Below are 20,006 nucleotides of genomic sequence, written 5' to 3' on the forward strand. Positions count from 1 at the left end.
CACACAGAGCACCCTGTGGTACTCACCCTCCAGCTAGCCTCCTGCTCAGCTGGCCTGCCCCATGGTTTTCCTTCTTTGCTGGTCTCAGTCACCCCTGTGGGAAGTCTCTTGTTTTCCAACTTGATCCCACCAGTTGGACCACTGTGGACCAGCCCTGACTGAGGATAACACAGCAGACTTCTCTGCCATCCCTTGGACTGTGACTACTCTTTCCAGTGAAGTCTGAATCTCAGCTTGGGGAGAGGGCCCCTCCTTTTACAAGTTGTTCTTTATATGGGCACTTTCAGCCCCATGGTACTGTTAACCTTCTCTTATTCTCTCTGGTCAATCCCCTTTTTCTAGTTAATAAGTCTTTAAATTAAGTTTTCCCTGTTCAAATGACTGGTCTCTTTTCTGTCTTCTGAATGAACCCTGACTAATAGAGAAGTGGTACAGGGAATGGTTGGTAAATAGAACCACTATTCAAATAAGCGATTCCAGGATGAATTTGGTCATGCTCTTGGATTTGGGCACCGTGCCAAGCCCCTTGCCAAGCTTGCGGGAACACCATCAATCCAGGCGTCTCCTGCAGGTGAGTGTGAGGAAGCGCTCACTAAAGCAAGGACGCTGGGAGCCTAAGGGGCTGTTGCACCTAACTTATGACGTCTACGAGGACTATGGCATGGCATTGTCTTCTTGTCATTACAAGAGGTTTCCCCACACCCAGACTGTGAAGTTACTCTCTCATGTGTTTATCTAATGTCTTCATAGTTTCCTTTTAAATTTATTGATTATTTTAAAAATTGATACGTAATAGTTGTCCATATTTTGGGGACACGTGATGTTTTGGTACGTGCATATAGTGTGTAGTGATTCAATGAGCAAAACTGAGATATCCATTTCCTCAAGCCTTTATCTTTCCTTTATGTTGGGAACACTTGAATTCTTGTCTTTTAGGGTTTTCAACAAATGTGTATACAGTAAAGTATTGATAGTTACCCTACTGTACTGTCTAATGCTAGATCTTATTTCTTCTACCTAACTGTATATTTGTACCCATTAATCAACCTTTCTTCATCTGCCCCTTACCCTCACCCTCCCCAGCCTCTTGTGGAACCACCAGTTTAAGGTCTATCTCTATGTGGTCCACTTTTCTAGCTCCCACATATGGGTGAGAACATGTGATATTTGTCTTTTTGTGCCTGTCTTATTTCACTTAACGTAATGACCTCCATGTCCATCCATGTTGCTGCGAATGACAGGATTTAATTTCTTTTTATGGCCAAATGGCATTCCATTGTGTGTATATACCACATTTTCTTTATCTATTCATCATGAGGCACATTTACATTGATTGCACATCTTGGCTATTGTGAATAGTGCTGCAGTAAACGTGGGAGTTCAGATATCTCTTCCACATTTTGATTTGCTTTCTTTTGGTTATATGCTCAGCAGTGGAATTGCTAAATAATATAGTAGTTCTATTTTTGTTGTTTTAAGAAGTCTCCATACAGTTTTTTAAGGTGGCTGTACTAATTTACGTTTCTTACCAGTGTAAGAGTGTCCTTCTTTCCCCGAATCCTGGCCCGTGTCTGTTATTTTTTTTTCTCTTTGATAAAAGCCATTTTAACTTGGGTGGGATGTTATCTCATTGTGGTTGTGATTTGCATTTCCCTGATGATTAGTGTTGTTGAACATTTTTTCCGTATACCTGCCATTTGCATGTCTTCTTTTGAGAAATGTCTATTCAGATTTGTGCCCATTTTAAATTGGATTATTTGGGTTTTCTTTTCTTTTCTTTTCTTTTTTTTTTTTTGATGTCAAGTTGTTTGAGTTCCTTATGTATTCTGGATTTTAATTCCTTCTTAGATGTATAGTTTGTGCATGTTTTCTCTTGGTATTTTTGACAACACAGGTGAACCTAGAGGATGTTAAGTTAAATAAGCCAAGCACAGAAGGACGAGTACTGCATGATCTCACTAATGTGGAATCTAGAAAAGTTGACCTCATAGAAGTAGAGAGTAGAATAGTGATTACCAGCAGCTGGGAGAGTGGGAAAGTGGATGAGGGGAGGTTAGTCAATGGGTACAAAGTTACAGTTAGCTAGGAGGAATAAATTCTAGTATTCTATTGCAACGTAGCTTGACTATAGTCAGTAATAATGTATCGTATACTTCAAAATAGCTAGAAAAGAAGACTGAATGTTCTCACCACAAATAAATGACAAGTGTATGAGGTGATGGATATGATAATTACCCTTTGATAATTATACAATGTATGTATGTATCAAAACATCACACAGTATGCCATAAATATGTACAATTATTATGTATCAATTAAAACCAAAGTAAACCTTTAAAAACATTATATAGGCAGTAAAAAAGATCATGTTTTATTAATTGCTGGACAACTGTGGGAAAACAAGTAAGCAATTGACACCACCAGATTCTTATTACATTCAAGATAAAAGATTTATTCACACCACAAAAGAAAGATAGTCACAACAAAATATACACTAACTTAAAAAACAGAAGATTATAGTGACATAAAATGTTATATTCTCTTTTTAAGTGGGTAAAAGTATTTTGTTTGCTTCTACATAAATTTCTATTCATGAAAGAATAACAAATATTAAAATACAGTGATAGTTTGCATTTCTTCTATAGAATGAACGTAGACATAACCCTGAAGCTTTTAGTTTACAGGGAGTTTCCATGAAGCCACGAACTAAACTAATTATCAAACACATTAGTTATTTCCAGATTCACATAGGTACACATTCAACCAATAAACTGAGAAAGAAGCATTTCATGTTCTCTTTCATTTTGCTATAAAGCATTTTTTCTTTTGACTAAAAGCAAAGTGAGAAATTATATTTTTTTCTCCTTTTAATTGACCTCAGAAGATGCACTATCTAATTCATGAGAAATGCGAAATTTCAGGTGTTTATCTTCTTCCTTACTTTTAGGGTCTACAACCAGCATATCTTCATGGCTGTGAAATTCATGGCTGTGGAATTCATGGCTGATTTTGGAACGTTCCTGACTGTCAATCACATCGGAATGCTCATTGCTGTCATCACTGGCTTTCCGCTTATATAATCTGGAGTGCTTGTGGCTGTGGGTTTCAGCACTGTGGTCATCCAGCTGACTCGTTTCATGACTGTCCTTCCCACGGCTGTCCCAATCAGAAGGCACGTTCAGGCCCTGGACAACTGGGATGGCCTTGTATGCACCATTCAACTCCTCGCTTTCCACATGTGAGGTGATGTCCTCGTCTGTAGCATCAGGGTACTGAATCATGGCACAAATGAAGAAGAATTATATGAACAGCTAGGGATGGGAATACGGTAATCCTTTTCTGCTCTCTAGCTTTTAGGCCATCTTATACTAAAAATTGGCTAAATCTGGCTGAAATTATACTAGCATGTTACTTTGTATAGTACTTTACCAAGCCGTTTCACATATGTCGTCTCCTTTAGTTTAATAAGTACATCACTTACATATGTAATGAAACTTATCAGGTAGGTTTCATTATATTGAAACCTACATAAAGAGGAAGTGAATTGGAAGTTAAAAAATAAAGAGAATAGTAAATGGCAAGCCTATGTCAAATCCAGGTTCTGTGACTAAGGATTCAGTGTAATTTGCAACTACAACTCCTCTTAGGTATTTAACTTCGAAACATGACCATTATATTTTTTTTAAATAATTGGTGTTTTCCATTCATTTTAATCTAAAAATAAGTGATCCAGGATTTCAAAAAGTAGAATTGTGTTTGAGAATCAAATCTAGAGAGAAATTATGTACTTACAAAAACCACCGAGCAGAAAAAGATTTGTATTCAATGATCATAAAGTAGAATATGAATGAATTCTTGCTGAATGGATGAATGAATGGATGAATGGATGAATGAATGAATGAATGAATGAATGAATGAATGAATATGCAAACTGTGGTTTCCTAGACTTGAGCTCTAGTCAGAACTATCAGGTGTGTCTGTTAAAGGATTTACCTGGATGTCAGGTCTGCGGAACTTCTTAGATTTTGACCTCAGTCCATAAGCCACACTATCACCTCGGCCATCATATATGTCTACTGTGGGGACAACTGGAGTGAAAACTTCAGTTGCTGGCAGGTCTGTGGGAAAATCAGTAACCAGTTCATCGGATTCATCAGAATGGTGAGACTCATCAGACTGGTGAGAATCATCAGTGTCATCTACTTCATCAGAGTCATTCGAGTCGATGGAGTCCTGGCTGTCCACATGGTCATCATCATCTTCATCATCCACATCATCCATGTGGTCATGGCTTTCGTTAGACTTACTTGGAAGGGTCTGAAAATTAAAATGGCCAGGAAAATTAGTGTGTGGGTTTTTATTTTCCCTTAGTCTTCATAGCACATTAGTCTTTTACTATCTTTCTTTTTATTTAGTTTCAGAATCTTTGCATTCACAGTATATACCATGGCTTTTAGGAGCTAAAGTGAGCATCTTCCAATTTCTCTTTTAACACAGGGATTAATAACATTCTGAGGAACTTTTCCTACTTTCCAACAAAAATTATTTTCATAGATATTTTCAAGCCAAATATGTGAGTATAATCTTCATATCAATAGCATTGTTTTGCCTTATACATATTAAACATTATTTAATTTACTAAATTCAATGATGTAATAGATACAGACACATAATTATGAGACTTTTTAAAATTTGAAATGAGATTTATCAAAAGAGAAGAGTATCCCTATTTTAATGTGTGTACTAAAATCTATAACCCCTTTCCTATTAGCATGGATAATTGAAAGGTGACTGTTATGCATGTGTGTATAAACTGCAGCTCAAAACTGTCCTTGAATTAAACAATTAATGTCCATTAAATTTCAGATTGACAAATATATTGGGTAATTTAACTTGATTTAATATTCTTAGTATATTCAAATTGAATCTTAAGGAAAATAAATTTACTCTTTGCTTAGCAAATATATGAATGATCCTAATAAAAAGAATAGTTGTCAAATAAACTATTTTATTAGGAAAGAGAACTTTCCTAAAGGCAAAATCTTAGCTTTGATAGGCGTTAATTAGATGCTTATTAGATATTTGATATCTACAAAATACCTTAAATAAATTGCAATCAGCTTAATGTTTCAAATAACAGGCATTAATGAACATTTTCTGTAATGCTAAACATATCTGAGGAAACCTAGTATTTCTGATATTTAGTAAATACATGTTTTCTTTCTGAGCAAGTTTTAAAGACTGCCAATTTACTGGAAAATTAGCTAATGAAATTTCATCAGAAGAGAATCCAGGCAATGGCTTCTTTCGTTTCTTCAAGGTATGATGGGCCTCTGATTGAAAATGAGAACTTACCTCTTGTTTAAAGTCATTGGTTTCTTCGGAAGACACAGCATTCTGAAGAAGGAATGGCACATGTTAGTGTGCATCACACATGCCTAGCTTTTTTATTCAAAAGTTAACCTTTTTAATCCAAAGCAGTTTTTATTTTTCTGCCTCATCTGTGGATGGCTTAACACGGGAAGAAGCCAACATGGCAGATCAGTCAATGTCCTAAGCACATGCTTGCCGGCGGGCAGGCAGGATTCATCTGAGCAGCCCAAATGGCCTGCTTGTAGCTATCTTTCATCGTTGTAGTTGAATTATGAGAAGTTTAAAAATACCTGTGGGGCTAGGAGATTCTGCTTCTGAGATGGGTCAGGCTTTAACCATGTGGCCACAGCATCTGGGTATTTGTTGTAAAGCTATAAAAAAGTTGCATGTTTATCATTATTAAAAAAAGAAACGTAGGGATGAATGGAAAAAACAACCATTCTTCACCAGTCTTGATGGATAAGCATAATATGCATGCATATAGTCACTCAGACCCTTAGGTACCTTTTTGTAATTTTTTTTTTCTTGCAGATTCATTTAATACACTCTTATGTAGCACTTAGTGTGGGCTAGGCACTCTTTCAAATTGCTTTACAAATATGAACTCATTTGATCCTCTCATTCCCCTATGAGATGGGTATCATTAATATTCCCACCTTACAATCAGCCACAATGCAGTTAAGTGGTAGGAAATGGCAGAGCCAGGCAGGATTCAAACGCAGGCAAACTAGCTCTTAACCCTGAACTTCACACTATGCTTTCTTTTTGTATGTTTGCTGGCTGAATTTTCCTCTCAGATAAAGCACATCTAAACCAGACGTGCCTTTAATTACTGTTGATCTTCACTGTGTCCAGTCCATGGAACAAGAAGGAACTCTCTAAGGCTGTGCTGTCTAATACAGTATACTCTAACCACATGGGGCTATTTACATTTAAGTTAATTAAAATGAAATGGCTGGGCACAGTGGCTCACGCCTGAAATCTTGGGAGGCTGAGGCAGGCAGATCATGAGGTCAGGAGATCGAGACCATCCTGGCTAACACAGTGAAACCCCCTTTCTACTAAAAATACCAAAAAAAAAAAAAAAAAAAAAAAAAATTAGCCGGGCATGGTGGCCGGCACCTGTAGTCTCAGCTACTCGGGAGGCTGAGGCAGGAGAATGGTGTAAACCCAGGTGGCAGATCTTGCAGTGAGCCGAGATCGTGCCACTGCACTCCAGCCTGGGCGACAGAGCGAGACTGCATCTCAAAAGAAAAAAAAACGAAGAAATAAGATAAAAATTCAGTTCCTCAGTTGCACTAGGCTACATTTTGAGTACTCCATAGCCATATGTATCTGGCAGCTATCTTACCAGACAATGCAGAAATATAATATTAAAATCATTGCACAAAAGTTCTATAGCTCTAAGGTGCCAAAGATGTAAATGAAATGGATTTTTCTTTAGCCAAGTTATTTATCTGGAAAATACTGATAATATGCTACTGCAGAGGAGTGGAAATTGCTCTGTGTAAGTGTCATCTGATCTGCTGAATCATCCAGGGCCAATCATTACATGTCCCTGTCATTCAGAATAACTCTGGGGGTTGTACAGAGTCCCTTCTGCAGCCACCTAAGGGGTGGATGGGTAGAGAGAAAACCAGTCAGAAGTACTAGAGTTTCTCTCATGGCTGGCTCTAACCAGAGGGGCTTCATACTGGGCTTCTCTGAAAGGTTTTGCTGAAAGAAGGGGTTCCTTGCTTTAAGAAGATGCAAAAACAGCTGGGCGCGGTGGCTCACGCCTGTAATCCCAGCACTTTGGGAGGCTGAGGCCGGCGGATCACAAGGTCAGGAGATCGAGACCATCCTGGCTAACAAGGTGAAACCCCGTCTCTACTAAAAATATAAAAAATTAGCCGGACGTGGTGGCGGGCACCTGTAGTCCTGGCTACTCGGGAGGCTGAGGCAGGAGAATGGCGTGAACCCAGGAGGTGGAGTTTACAGTGAGCTGAGATTGTGCCACTGCACTCCAGCCTGGGCGACAGAGCGACAGAGCGAGACTCTGTCCCAGAAAAAAAAAAGAAGATGCAGAAACAATGGGACTAGATGCGTTCAGAGTTTTTCTCTTCACTTTTTCATATCTATCTATCTATTCTCATGACACATGTAATACAGGCTTGGAGAGAATGGATTTATAAATTAAATTTATAATTTTTAAAACCTAATATGAAGAAAATAAAGGTAAGCAAAATGAATAGACTAAAAACCACCCAGTAATCCTAACACTCACAGATAACCAGTGTGTATTTTCAGGCATATATCCTTAGAGACTTCCCCAATTTTTTACTAGCTTTAAGTTTCTGGGATTCTAGAAGGCTGGGCCTTGAGCCTTCTAGATTTCTTAAATTGTTATGACTCCACGTGCCTTCTAAAATGCATCTTTGCCATGTTTTCATTTATTAAAAAGGCACTAATTCTTGCCTGAAATAGTATGACCTCTATCTTCTCTGGAGATGTTAATTTTTCTGCTTTATTATTAGGAGTCAACACCTGTGTTTTCAAATCAGTTGGAAAACAGACACACACACCCCCACACACAAACACACAGAATACTTCTTTTAATGTCTTCATTAAGAAATCTAATTGCAGTGACCCCCAAGGCAACTCTTATTTTGGCCTTTATTCTGTTCAACTGGAATTGAACTCTGTGTGCCTTTTTGTCCAAGCTGCTGGGGACAATGCCCATTTGTTGTTTGGTTGGCACAGTTTCATCTGTTGTGGAGGGGTAGGTACATCTTTAGTGCTGGTCAAATAATTATAATAAAGAGTTTGGTTGGTCTTATGTTTGGTTGGAAAATGTGATCTAACATCAGCTGAAAATCACAATAGATACAAACAGCACACATAGACTTTCTTTTCACAATGGACTTCTCAGCTAATATCTCAGACGATATTGTGAATATTATGGTCATACAAACAGTTCTGACTAATATCTGATGTGAATTTTAAACTTAGCAATCCACTAAATAAAGCAAAAGCTGGAATTTTCTGCTTTTAGATCAATATGTGGACTAATGGAAAAAAAGTCACACAGCTTCGTATAACTCATCTTACATGCTATACTGGCCTAGACATTATTATATTTAAAATATCTGGGTTGGTTTTACAAACTTATATTTATTAAAAACTATACTGTGCTTGGTACTGGCCTAGATTCATAGCAGACAGTCAATAAATACTTGTAAACCAATAGATTTGACTGAGAAGATAAGTAATTTTGCAGCAAATATGTTTGTTGCGCCTCTCGCTGTAATTGAGTAAATGATTTCACTATGTAATAAACCTAAAAGATGCTTACCTGCTTTTCCTCAGAACTTCCAGAATCAGCCTGTTTAACCTTTGAAACAGAAAAGATGAAGAAAGATTACAAGAATGTCCTCCTAGCACATAGAAGCACACAATTCAGTTATTTTCAGGAATTTTCTTTAAGATTCAGTTGTACTCACTGGCAGGGCATAGGCGATGCCTAAGAGGCAAAAGGAAATCACTGCAATTCTCATGGTAGTGAGTTTTCCTGCAAAACATTTCATAAGGAATAGCTGACATCCTCATAGGTTAAAACAATGGTACCTTTTTGTACTACCACATTACAAAATAATCACAAATAAAATATATTTTCTGTAAAATCTTTTCTACTTCTTAGAGAAGCCTTTTCTTTTTAGTATTATGGTCTTTCAAGTTAATATTTATATTGCCACCTATTCTCCATCTTTATTAGGTAAGGGAAAGGGAAATTTTACAAGTCTATATTTATTCAACTTTTAAATTTAGAGTTCCAGAAATTGTACGATTACTACCTTATATATCTAGCTCTACTAAACCTACAAACAGATCAACAGTAACTTAATTCTATTAATAAGCTAGTATGGGAATGCTTTTTAGAGAAGAAAAAGCACAGATTAAAAAATGAAAAAAATTTGCTTTATTCGTTTTTCCAATATGTACTTTAAATATGATTTTTAGCTTAAATTATTAAGTAGATGCTACTTAGGTGAAATGAAACTATCTCTGAAATTTGTTATTTAAGTAAGATGTTCTAAAAATTTGAAATGCAAAGGAAAACATTGAAAATAGCCAACAACTTTTCTATTTGTAATAATAAGCCTACATAGTGTCATGCAGGTATCTTGGTGAATATTTTAACAGCTAAATTTAGCAGTAACATATTCAGAAAGGGTTTTCTTCCCCTTGAAAATAAGATACATCATTTAAAAAATAGCATTGTAATTGGCTTAATTAGTGTAAAAGATCCCTTTTCTTTTACATTCCTGCAGTCACCCATTGAAAATGATATAGGTATAATTATTCCAAAGGGGAATTGAATTTTACTATTTTCTGATTAGCCGCAGTAGTTTCCGTTCTTTTGAGGACCCAGTGGAAGTATTTTTAAGTTTTATATTTGATTGGCATTCCAAGTATCTAGACACCTTTGTTCCAGGAGACCTGCAATGTATCTAATCTGCTTATTAAAAAGGCTAGAAAATTTAAATCTGTTTAACAGCATTACAATTAAAAATATTTTTCCTTAGAACTTGAACTTCCCCATGAAATTGAGCTGAATGCACAACCCAGTAGCAAACTGAAGGCATACCTTGGCCGGCGTTTGGCTGAGAAGGCTGCAACTGGCCTGACAGGAGTCCGGTCTCAGACGATGCTGTGCTCTCTGCCTCCTCCTCCCGCTGCTGACAGCCAAGCCCTCCCAGAATTTAAATGCTGCTGCAGACATCCTCCACCAACACAGGGAGGCGGAGAGATGTGTCATGAGGTTTTCTGCCACTGCCCAGCCCACCTGCTCCCACACTTCCCCCTCTGGTTTTGTGGTTAAAACAAAAAAACAAAAACGCACACACACACATCTACAGTTAAAACATTACTTATGTACAGTATTATTAACTAGCTTTTTCATTTACAGGATGGGCATTCAGCATCCAGGAAGAGCACTTAGGGATCCCATGGAAAAGGGAGAAAGTAGGGAAAAACATTAATGTAAAATTAAATAGAAAGGAGTTTTGTTTCTTTCAGTTTAAGTAACATAAAAGTAATATCTGCAACCACTCTTGCCTATATGATTATACTTATTGAAGAACTATATTTCTAGAAGGCTATTGTTCAAGCCTGCAAAGAGTTCAGAAAACCTGCCTCTGTCCTTTACTACTCAAGCTTAGCTTTGTGATTTCAAGTATGCAGTGGCTTGTTACTTAGACAAAAGACACTAGTGACATTAAAATATAAAATTCCATATAAAAGAGAAGAATGGTATCTTATTCTAGATGTTGCAGAAGTAAAGCAGTTTCTGACTGAGAGCAGGATGACTGCCTGAGAGGGCTGCTTCAGGAGCCAGACTGTGGCTCTGAATTCCGCTGTGTCACTGCTGACCTGTGCAACCTTGGGCAAATCGCCCAGCCTACCTATCCTTGTTTCCTCATCCATAAAATGCAGATACTATTACCTAGGTCATGGGATTTTTGAGAGGTTTAAATGAATTAGTATGTTAAACTAACAATGCTTAGCACATATTAGATACAAATGCCCTGCGTATCTTAAGGAGTGTATGTGTGTTAACTAGTATGAAATTTTTAAGAGGGGCAGGCAGTCACGAATTGTAATGTCTTTAAAAAGAATAGGTTATTAAAATGAGAGTAGATGTAAGATCTTTAAATGGTATGCATCAATAAGGAAATTTTGCGCATTTCTAAAGGAACAGATTCGATTTTGGAATCATCTTTTTTTCTAGTTTTTCTCCCAGGGTATGTAAATTAGGCTACTTAAAAAGAAAAAGATTTTTAAAAATTTCTGGATTAAAAAACACTTTACTAGGTATTTAAAAGGTATTTGAATAAAAGAAAATTACAGGGGAAGTCTGAATATTCAGAGATAGCAGAGCTCTGGGTCCTTTTAAAATATTTAACATTGTCTTGAGATTACTTCATCTGCTTTCTCAGTTGTGAAATGCAGATTGCACTATTTATTTACCTTACACCTTTATTGTAAGACTTGTGTGTGATTAAGATGAAAAATAAATGGTCGTATTTATTATTAGGTTGCTGCAAAAGTAATTGTGGTTTTTATTAGTTCTAAAGTGTCAGCTTCTTTTTGCCAAATATTACTTTTAACATAAATATAGATTAAATAATTTCTTGCAGTGTTAGTATATAGCTAATAAGTAGGTTTCATGAACATTTGGTAGGGGGAAATATGTCTCCCTTAAATTGGATGTATTCCAGATGAATTGATATTATTGGCTTGTAGGTAATAAGCACCCATTTTAATAAGTAAGATGACAACTATCTCTATAAAATAGAAAGCACACAGATTATAAAGTTGCAAAATAGACTTCTTTTTTCTGCTTTTAAAAACTATTTTTTCCTTTAAACATATTACCCACATAAGCTTGTCATGTTGTCAATTTAGTGGAGGGAAGTCCGAAAATTCTAAAAACAACAAAATTTCCACAGGATTTACTGTAGTTTACTCTGGCCCACGGGAATGATTCAATATGAAGCTAGAATTAATTATAGGAATAGATTATGCTGGAGCCCAACCATCTTGAGATGAACCATATGACCCTTTACAGGACTCTTCTGGTCATAGCTCCACAGTGCCACACGATGGCAGCATTTCTGAAAAAAGATTTCAGACCACAATCTGGTTCTATGAATTTTCTTATTCCAGCCGGATAGAACACATTTAATGACAGAACTATATACAGCTGTAGAGCGCTCCATTTCCTGGAATGCCAGGTGAGGAAATATTTCCCAACAATGATCCACTATGCAATCAGGGACAGAGACCCAGAGAACCAAAGCGTTCTTGTTTTGCTCTGTTGTTGCCTTAGGCAATCCCAGGTTGACACTATTGTCTCCTTCCGGACTTCTACACTCATTCAAAAAGTTCCTAGTCCCAAGGCCTCTCTCAGAGAAAAGTCTTGTGAAATCACAGGTAAAGAATGTGTCTGGGATGCTTCAGAGTTGAGAAGATAAAGTGATTTATAATGGGAGGCAATTCTGTAAAGTAGGGAATGATGGATGCTGCGTCATTGTGACTATTGGGGAGGCTCATGTTTCTTGATGTTTCATGCTGTTTGCACTCAAAAGTGCTGCTGCTGGTTGTTTTTCTGAGTAGGATTTTCTGTCAGAATTGACATGTTAAATGATTTAAATCACAGTGGCTCTATCTGTAATATTTCCAAAATTTCCATTCTTGGTTGGCTAATGATTGGTTGTTAGAATCAAAAGGTCAAAATGCACAAACTCCCCGTAAATCTTGTATGTGGAAAGCAAAAAATGTTTAGTTGTCAAACTAGAATGCGAAGAGTAATTTGTGATCTTAAATTATAGACACTAAGAGGACACATGGAAACAAAGAGCCTTATGGTCTTTTTCCTGAATTACATGAAAATTCCCATATAATAAAAAGTAAGTGTTCAATGTCACTACTTTGGTGGACAACTTTATTAAACTGACTTCTAGTTTATTTGAACATTTCTAATTATATTTTACTTAGTAAAGTGTAACCAACTATTTCAGCATTTTCAGCTCTACAAATAATTACTTTTTCCCTCCAGTCAAGGTTCAGATATGACTCTGATATCTTGGTAACACCACAAATCTCTCATAAACAAGTTGGGCATTAAAGCTATTTGGAAACCTAGCACCATTCATCATATATAGACTGGGAAAGGGGGCATTATTTATCACAGGGTAGCAAGCAAAGGTGGATGATAAGAGGGTGCTATTTTCAAGTTCAGACATGAAATTAGAGCATTTCAAAAATACAAAAAACAAAAACAAAAACAAAACCCATAAAACCTTTTATTCCATTGCTCAATAACTTAGACAACAAAAGTCAGCTCCTGAAAAAGTAGTCTTACTATTGGTAAACATTAGTTTCAATTTAAAACAAATGAAAAAAAGTTTTGCTTTAGACCCATAGAACTGTTATGGAATGAGTGCTCAATAAATTGTTGGTGATTACCTACTCAGCCCTGCATCTATGACAACGAATTCTGACTTTAGAGTTTTTGCTTATGAATACAATGCATAGGCACTATGCTTGAATTCAGAATATATCTCATATATTGATATCTAATACCTGCCAGTACTCTAGAAATCTAGCATTTCTTCATTAAAGTAGTATTAGTAACTCTGAGGGCATTCTAATGCTCTTTAAATGGTAGATTCTTTAAAATGGACTTAAATTACTACCTTTTTTTTTCTTAAATGACACCATTCTTACCCTCATGGAGCCCATTTATTCATGAAAATCAACTAGGAAATTTGAAACTTGAGTAACCAATGAGATTAAGAGGGTGTGGCTAAACAGTAAACTTGGCAGCACCCTGGATAGAGAAGGTATATGGTAGAGACCCTGTGTCCACATTGGAGTTGAAGGGATGGGTATTCTGGGATTGGATTCAAACAGAAAGTCCCCCTTCCCACTCAGCATCAATCACAGCAACATAAGACCTGTAACAACCTGGGGAACAATAGAGGAGGCTGTAATCAGGGAGGACCCAAAGAGGGAGGTAGAACAGGGTGGAAAAACACAAATAGAAAGTCTAGCAGCTGCAGGAGGACCTTGTTTGTTCAGAAAAAGACATTTTGTGGCAATAAGCGGTCAGTGACAGTCATTTTGCAGAATATATTTGAGGGGAGAAAATCATTCTCCGAAATTGGTTTATGAGAATTCTTACTTAAAATCCGAAGTTTGAGTAATTTTGGTAGAGAATCTATCATAAGGTTGATATGAAAAGGTGACAATTTCAGTGCAAAAGACAAAACAAAATCAGAAGAAAGGGGAGCAAAACTAGACAACAAAAGCAGCTCAATCAGATATTTTTCTGGTCACATTTGGCTTAGGATTTTTGTTTCGACAATTCTTGTCAAGGCGTAATTTACATTAATGCCCCGATCCCATGGCATAACATTTATGTTTCTTAAACCTGTAATTTAAAATATTCTATATTAAAATTTGATTTCTTCTTTAATGTTTGAATTCCTCGTAGTGTACATTCCATGATATGCTAATCCCTCTGCAGTTTATGCGCCAAAAATATTTATTCAGTGAAGAAATTTAGCTCATTTATGAAATGTATATAATTCTTACATAAATTGAGTTATTCTTGCTGATTATTTTCTGTTGTTTTCATAAAGCCCCAAATTAAACATATTTATTTATTTTTTGAGGCAATGTCTCACTCTGTCGCCCAGGGTGAAGTGCAGTGGCACGATCTTGGCTCACTGCAAACTCTGGCTCCCGGGTTCAAGCGATTCTTGTGCCTCAGCCTCCCAAGTAGCTGGGATTGCAGGCATGCATGCACTACCATGCCCAGCTAATTTTTTTTTAGTAGAGATGAAATGTCATCATATTGGCTAGGGTGGTCTCAAACTCCTGGCCTCAAGTGATCGGCCCACCTCAGCCTCCCAAAGTGCTGGGATTACAGGCATGAACCACTGCCCCCGGCTCCCTAAATTAAACATCTTTAGATTCAAACAGAGGTAGTGTTCAGCTTGAGTGAATTACACCTGAGAACTTCAGGCATGCTTTCTGTGCCCAAAAAGGACTGCCCAGGTGATTGCTACTTTTTACATAACATGGAGGTCCTCTGGGGTCTGGCATTACTCCGTCTGTCCAGCCTTATTTCTGCCCATCTTCTCTCGCTGTACTCCCTAAAACAATCATGCAGAGCCATGTGGGTTCCCCAGTGTGTCGTTCTGTTTCAGGTCTCCATGCCTTTACTCACATTGCATGGTCCTTGTATCTAGAATATCCATCCAGTCTCATCCTCACCTGTCTCCAAAATATTTGCACATCATGCATCAAAGCATTCCCTATAAAGCCTTTTCTGGTCTAAATAGAAACAACCAACTGCCACTTTTTAACCCCTCCTACAGCCTGCACTTGATCTAGCATAGCACCGATGATGCTTTATTGCCTTAAATGTTTGTCCTCCTCACGCCAAAAAGTAAACTCCCAGCAGTCAGGGACCGGGATTTATTCATGTTTGTATACACAATTTCCTGCTAGGCACTCAGTAAATGCTTAGAGGAACAAGTGAATGAAGGAGCATTATTTTAATAATGTTTAATCCTATGGTAGCCACAGGTAGCATGTACATTTAGTATAAACTCCAAGAGGCTGGAGCTCTTACTGGGTTCTTAAAATAATTTATATATACATTTTAAAAATGCCATTGCAGAATTTGAAGAGGCTAGATTTTCTTGTCTCCCATCTCACATTCTTTTCTATGGGGTTCTGGCATATGCTTTCTCTTGTCTGGGTCTCAGGTTCCTTGACAGAGTTAATCTGGATTATTTTAGAGGTCAATTTCAGCTCTAAAATTCTGTGATTTATGTTTCCTTTTCAAGTTCATGAGGAATAAAATATTGACATTACAACAAGAGGAGTAAACAGATGGTAGGAGCAGAGATGGTCTTGAGAGAAGTTCACATTGAAGAAATATTTTAACACAAAGAGTCTTTAATAGACCAGTGGACAGGTGAAAGTTGAAGAATTATGATGTTTTTAAGTAAAATATCATGTATTTTGCTTTATTTTAAACTATAGATAAAAATTAATGAGCATTATTACAATAATACTACTAAAAATAAAACTTTTTTTTTAAAAAAGGAGGTAAATCAATCCCAACATACAACTTTAATAAATCAATCTTTCATGTTCTGAGAATTTTTTATTCTTACCTCCCACAATATGGGTTTTCTAGAGGCATTTTCCCAGTATGGGTCACATGAATTTCTTTCAGATTTCACTACCCAGAGTGGGGGATCAAGGAGAAACTGAGAGACTGGTTTGCCTCTTTCCTGGAAAATGCCTCTTGTGGTTTTTGGGGGTAGTTTTGCTGCCAAACAGGTCAGGCATATAGGGCTTCACCATAATCTGGAGATGTTTTTAGATTTTTCTTTCCCGCATTCACATCTCCTTCATTTCCAAGCATCTGTGGATTTTACTAGTCTAGACAACCTATTAATTTCCCTTTGTATCTAATGATATTGTTCACGAGTCATTCAGAATCAGTTTGTCCTCTTTTCACCCATTTCATGCTTAACACAATTTCTGCTGCTTGTTTTTTCCCTAAGAAACAAGGGAATTTTCTTGTAATTATTATGCCCTTAACATTTACTTTTTCTACGGTAGCAAAGAGCAAGCCCAAAACTTCTGTCTTTGCCTTTTAAAAGGAGAGATATTCAAAATAATAACAACAATAATAACAGCAACAATAATGGTAATTGTATATATATTTATGGGAAACCTGTAAAGTACTAGATTTAAAAATATGCATTTTGTCTAATATTCCTAACGATGACATAAGTTTGGTATTATGACTTCAATTTTTTCAGATAACTATAATAGAAGCCATTTAATGTGCCAGTCACTTCTGTTTACCTGATTGCATTTACTCTTTGCACAAATATTAGGTGTATATTTACAGGGTCAGTAGGGTTCCAGGGAAGGAAGTGTTTAGTTCTACACACCAGTGTTAACAAAAGCTTTCAAGAGGATGCTAAGATGCAGCTCAGTTGAGGAGCTAATGTTTAGAGACAAACTTATTTATTTATTTATTTGAGACAAGATCTTGCTCAGTCACCCATGCTGGCGTGCAGTGGTGTGATCATGACTCACTGCAGCCTTGACCTCCCAGGCTCAGGCGATCTTCCTGCCTTGGCCTTCCCAGTAGCTGGCCTTCCCTTCCCTATAGCTGAGACTATAGGTGTGCACCATCAGACCTGGCTAATTTTTAAATTTTTATAGAGACGAGGTCTCCCTATGTTGCCCAGGCTGGTCTCAAACTCCTGGACTCAAAGATCCTCCTGTCTCAGCTCCTAAAATGCCTCCCAAAGTGGTCTTGGGTTGAAAGCACAAGCCACCATGCCTGGCCCCAGAGGCTAACTTCTAAGATGCGAATCAAAATTATAAGCATCCAAATTTGACCAAACATGATTGAAATGAAAAAAAAAAAAAAAAAAAAAAAGAAAAAAGAAATCTAAATAACCATACATCAAAAGCTGCAAGTTCCAGTGATACTGACGAGAGAAATTTTGTAGGGATTTTCAAAAATCTTGCCTCTAACAAGTTCAAATCTAATAAGAACAAAAGCTTATTTTTTTTCACATATGCCACCCAGCTAATGCCATGCTATGGTCATGAGTCATACAGTGTGGGAGAATGTCAATATGTCTCTGCTAATCTCAAATTGCTGTGAGTCACCTGTTCAAAACACACACCTACTGATTGTGGGTTAATATCATTAGCTTCATGCTTAATAGATATAATGATCTTAAATATTAGTTTTCTTAACTCTCTAAACTTTGAACAAATTGCTTATTGTATTTTAACAGGTATCATATTTCTACAGAAAGACACCTTTCATAGTCTTATGTCTTACTACATTTGAATTCTTTGTAGCACCTACAATAATAATTGTGCAGGTACTGTTGGCTGTACACCAAAGATGTGTTGTCTTCAGAGTAGTTGCTGGGAAGCAGCTGAAACTATATTTCTCAGCCTCCCTTGCATTTAGATGTGGCCACATGTCTAGTTCTTGCTAAGGGAATGTAAACCAAAGTGATATGTTTCATTTCCAGGAGGAAGTGCCTAAAAACTTCAAATAGTGTGCCTCCCCCATAGTCTTATTCCTTACCCTTTCACCAGATGAAGAGGACTCAAGCATTTTGGATAGCAGAGCCCGGGGGGAACATGGCTTGAGCTGTCTGCTGATCTGGAACCCTAGCATCAGATATCATATTGTTATAGGATCTTTGGAGTGTTGCTTTTTTGGCCTGAAACCTGCAGCCGGTGGTGCCTTTGCCTGAGTTTTGCTCTGGCCCACTGGACTCATTCTGCCCACTCAGCCTGGCAGGCTGCATTCAGCTCATGCTACTGGTCTGGATCCCATGCCTCCAAGGGAGGCCACGAGTCAGGCATGGAGTGGCAATGGGGTGTGAGTGAGCATAGGGTCTGGCCACTATGCAGTCAGACACGCCAGCTGCTGCTGTGGGGCAGGAAGCTCCAGGTGCTGACATGGGTGCCAGCTCTCTGCAAGGCTGCAGCTTTCCTGGCTCATACTAGGGAATGCGGTGGTGCCCAGAGGCTCAGAGACACCAGGAACCACAAGGTCTCAAAAAGGGAGTCACAGCCCTAGCTCAGGGAGATCCCAGGTCTGGGCTCCCTGAAGGGCTGCAGCTCTTCTCTCCTCTTTGCCCACAAAGTGGTGAGCAAGGGGCATATTTCAGCTCTGTCTGTGTTACAGCTCTTTTAGCATCACCATTCCACAAGTCCTGAGTTCTTGTCCTGTGACCAGGAAGAATGAGGTACGCAGACAAGTGGAGGGTGAGCAACACAAAGAGGAGTTTTATTAAGCAACAGAACACCTCAGAGAAGACCCACAGTGGGCAGCTCCTTTCCGTAGCTAGGGTGTCCCGATAAGTGTTCAGCTCCTATCAGAGATATAGGCAGGTCATCCCGAAAAGTGTTCAGTTCTCAGCAGAGTGGGTAGCTCCTCTCTGCTGCTGGCTGTCCCGTTATCTCTCCATCCTCTGCCCTGGTGTGGCCTAGCCCAGGGCATTTACGGACCTCAGAGGTGAAGAAGTGCATACCATTTGGTCCATGGGCAACCATGGACAGGCCTGGAAAAGGTACCACAATTCTCCACTCCAGTCTGTGGGACTGGCAGCCTGGCCCCCAGCCTTCAGGCTCTCCCTGGCCTGAAGGTGGGGCCTCACCTGGACCTGCCCCCTTCTGCCCAGGAGCTGGTCTGCCTCCTGTGGCTGTCCATGGCACCCAGGCTGCTTGCACAAAGGGGCACCTGCAAGTCAGCACTGGGCTGCTTTCATCCTCGCTTCCACTTCCCTCCCCGCAACACTCATCGGTGCCTAAAGTCTGGAGGAGGCCAAGGTGGCAGGGGGCTGGTGTGTCAGCGCTGTCCTGAGCATGTGCACACCCGGCTGGGCTGTGACAGCTCTCCGGCTTGGCCCCAACCCCACTCCAAGATTGGAGTGGGTTCCAGGAATGGGGAGAGACCAGGCAGCAGGAGCAGACAGGCCCCCTAGGGTGCAGACTGCAGAGACGTCCAGTTCCTGCTCCTGGGAGGGCGGGGATCCTGCCCACCCAGCTCGCAGCCCTGTCTGAGGGGGACCTTCTGGGAGTGGATCGGGGACCCAGCCCCGCAGTCGATAGTGTCAGGCCCGGTGGTCACTTCAATGCTAAACGGACCCCCGGGACACAGTCCCAGCCCCAGTCAGCCTGTGCAGGGCCTTCTTCCAAGGTGCAGGAACCTGGCTTGGTGGGGTGGGTGCTGTCACTGCACCATTGACTGGGTCCTAAAGTGGGCACTGCTCCCACTTTCAGCCATGGGGCCCTGAAGTGCACCCCAGGTCAGCGCCTTGGCCTGGTTGCCACGCTCTGTGTGCAAGCGTCACACTGCACCCGACCCAGCTCTGCCTTGGGGACCCTCTCTGCCTGACCGCTGCTCCGCTGCCAGCGGACGACTTGGCCTGGACCCACTGTGGTGGCCCCCAGGGCTGTGGGCCTTGGGGACTGTCCGCATCTTCCACACGTCCTCCCTGCAGCAGCAGCGGGTG

General features: G+C 39.1%; 1 protein-coding gene across 3 annotated transcripts in view; it reads right to left on the minus strand.

Moving 5' to 3' along the window:
• Positions 1-2,431: 2,431 nt before the first annotated feature.
• The window catches only part of SPP1 (secreted phosphoprotein 1), an 899,378-nt gene continuing 881,803 nt past the window's right edge, over positions 2,432-20,006 (minus strand). For 2 of the 3 annotated variants that reach the window (XM_050790493.1, XM_050790490.1), the window contains exons 2-8: positions 10,001-10,088; positions 8,856-8,923; positions 8,708-8,746; positions 5,664-5,744; positions 5,356-5,397; positions 3,994-4,317; positions 2,432-3,272 (exon numbers count right to left, since the gene is read on the minus strand). In XM_050790493.1, coding sequence (XP_050646450.1) covers positions 2,868-3,272; positions 3,994-4,317; positions 5,356-5,397; positions 5,664-5,744; positions 8,708-8,746; positions 8,856-8,909 — 945 coding nt within the window. In that variant the 5' untranslated portion in view covers positions 8,910-8,923; positions 10,001-10,088 and the 3' untranslated portion in view covers positions 2,432-2,867. Of the gene's footprint in view, positions 3,273-3,993; positions 4,318-5,355; positions 5,398-5,663; positions 5,745-8,707; positions 8,747-8,855; positions 8,924-10,000; positions 10,090-20,006 lie in introns of all 3 variants that reach the window. The other variant, XM_050790491.1, reaches the window with a different exon arrangement.

Source organism: Macaca thibetana, chromosome 5 (genome assembly GCF_024542745.1).
Source record: "Macaca thibetana thibetana isolate TM-01 chromosome 5, ASM2454274v1, whole genome shotgun sequence".
Classification (NCBI taxonomy): Eukaryota; Metazoa; Chordata; class Mammalia; order Primates; family Cercopithecidae; genus Macaca; species Macaca thibetana.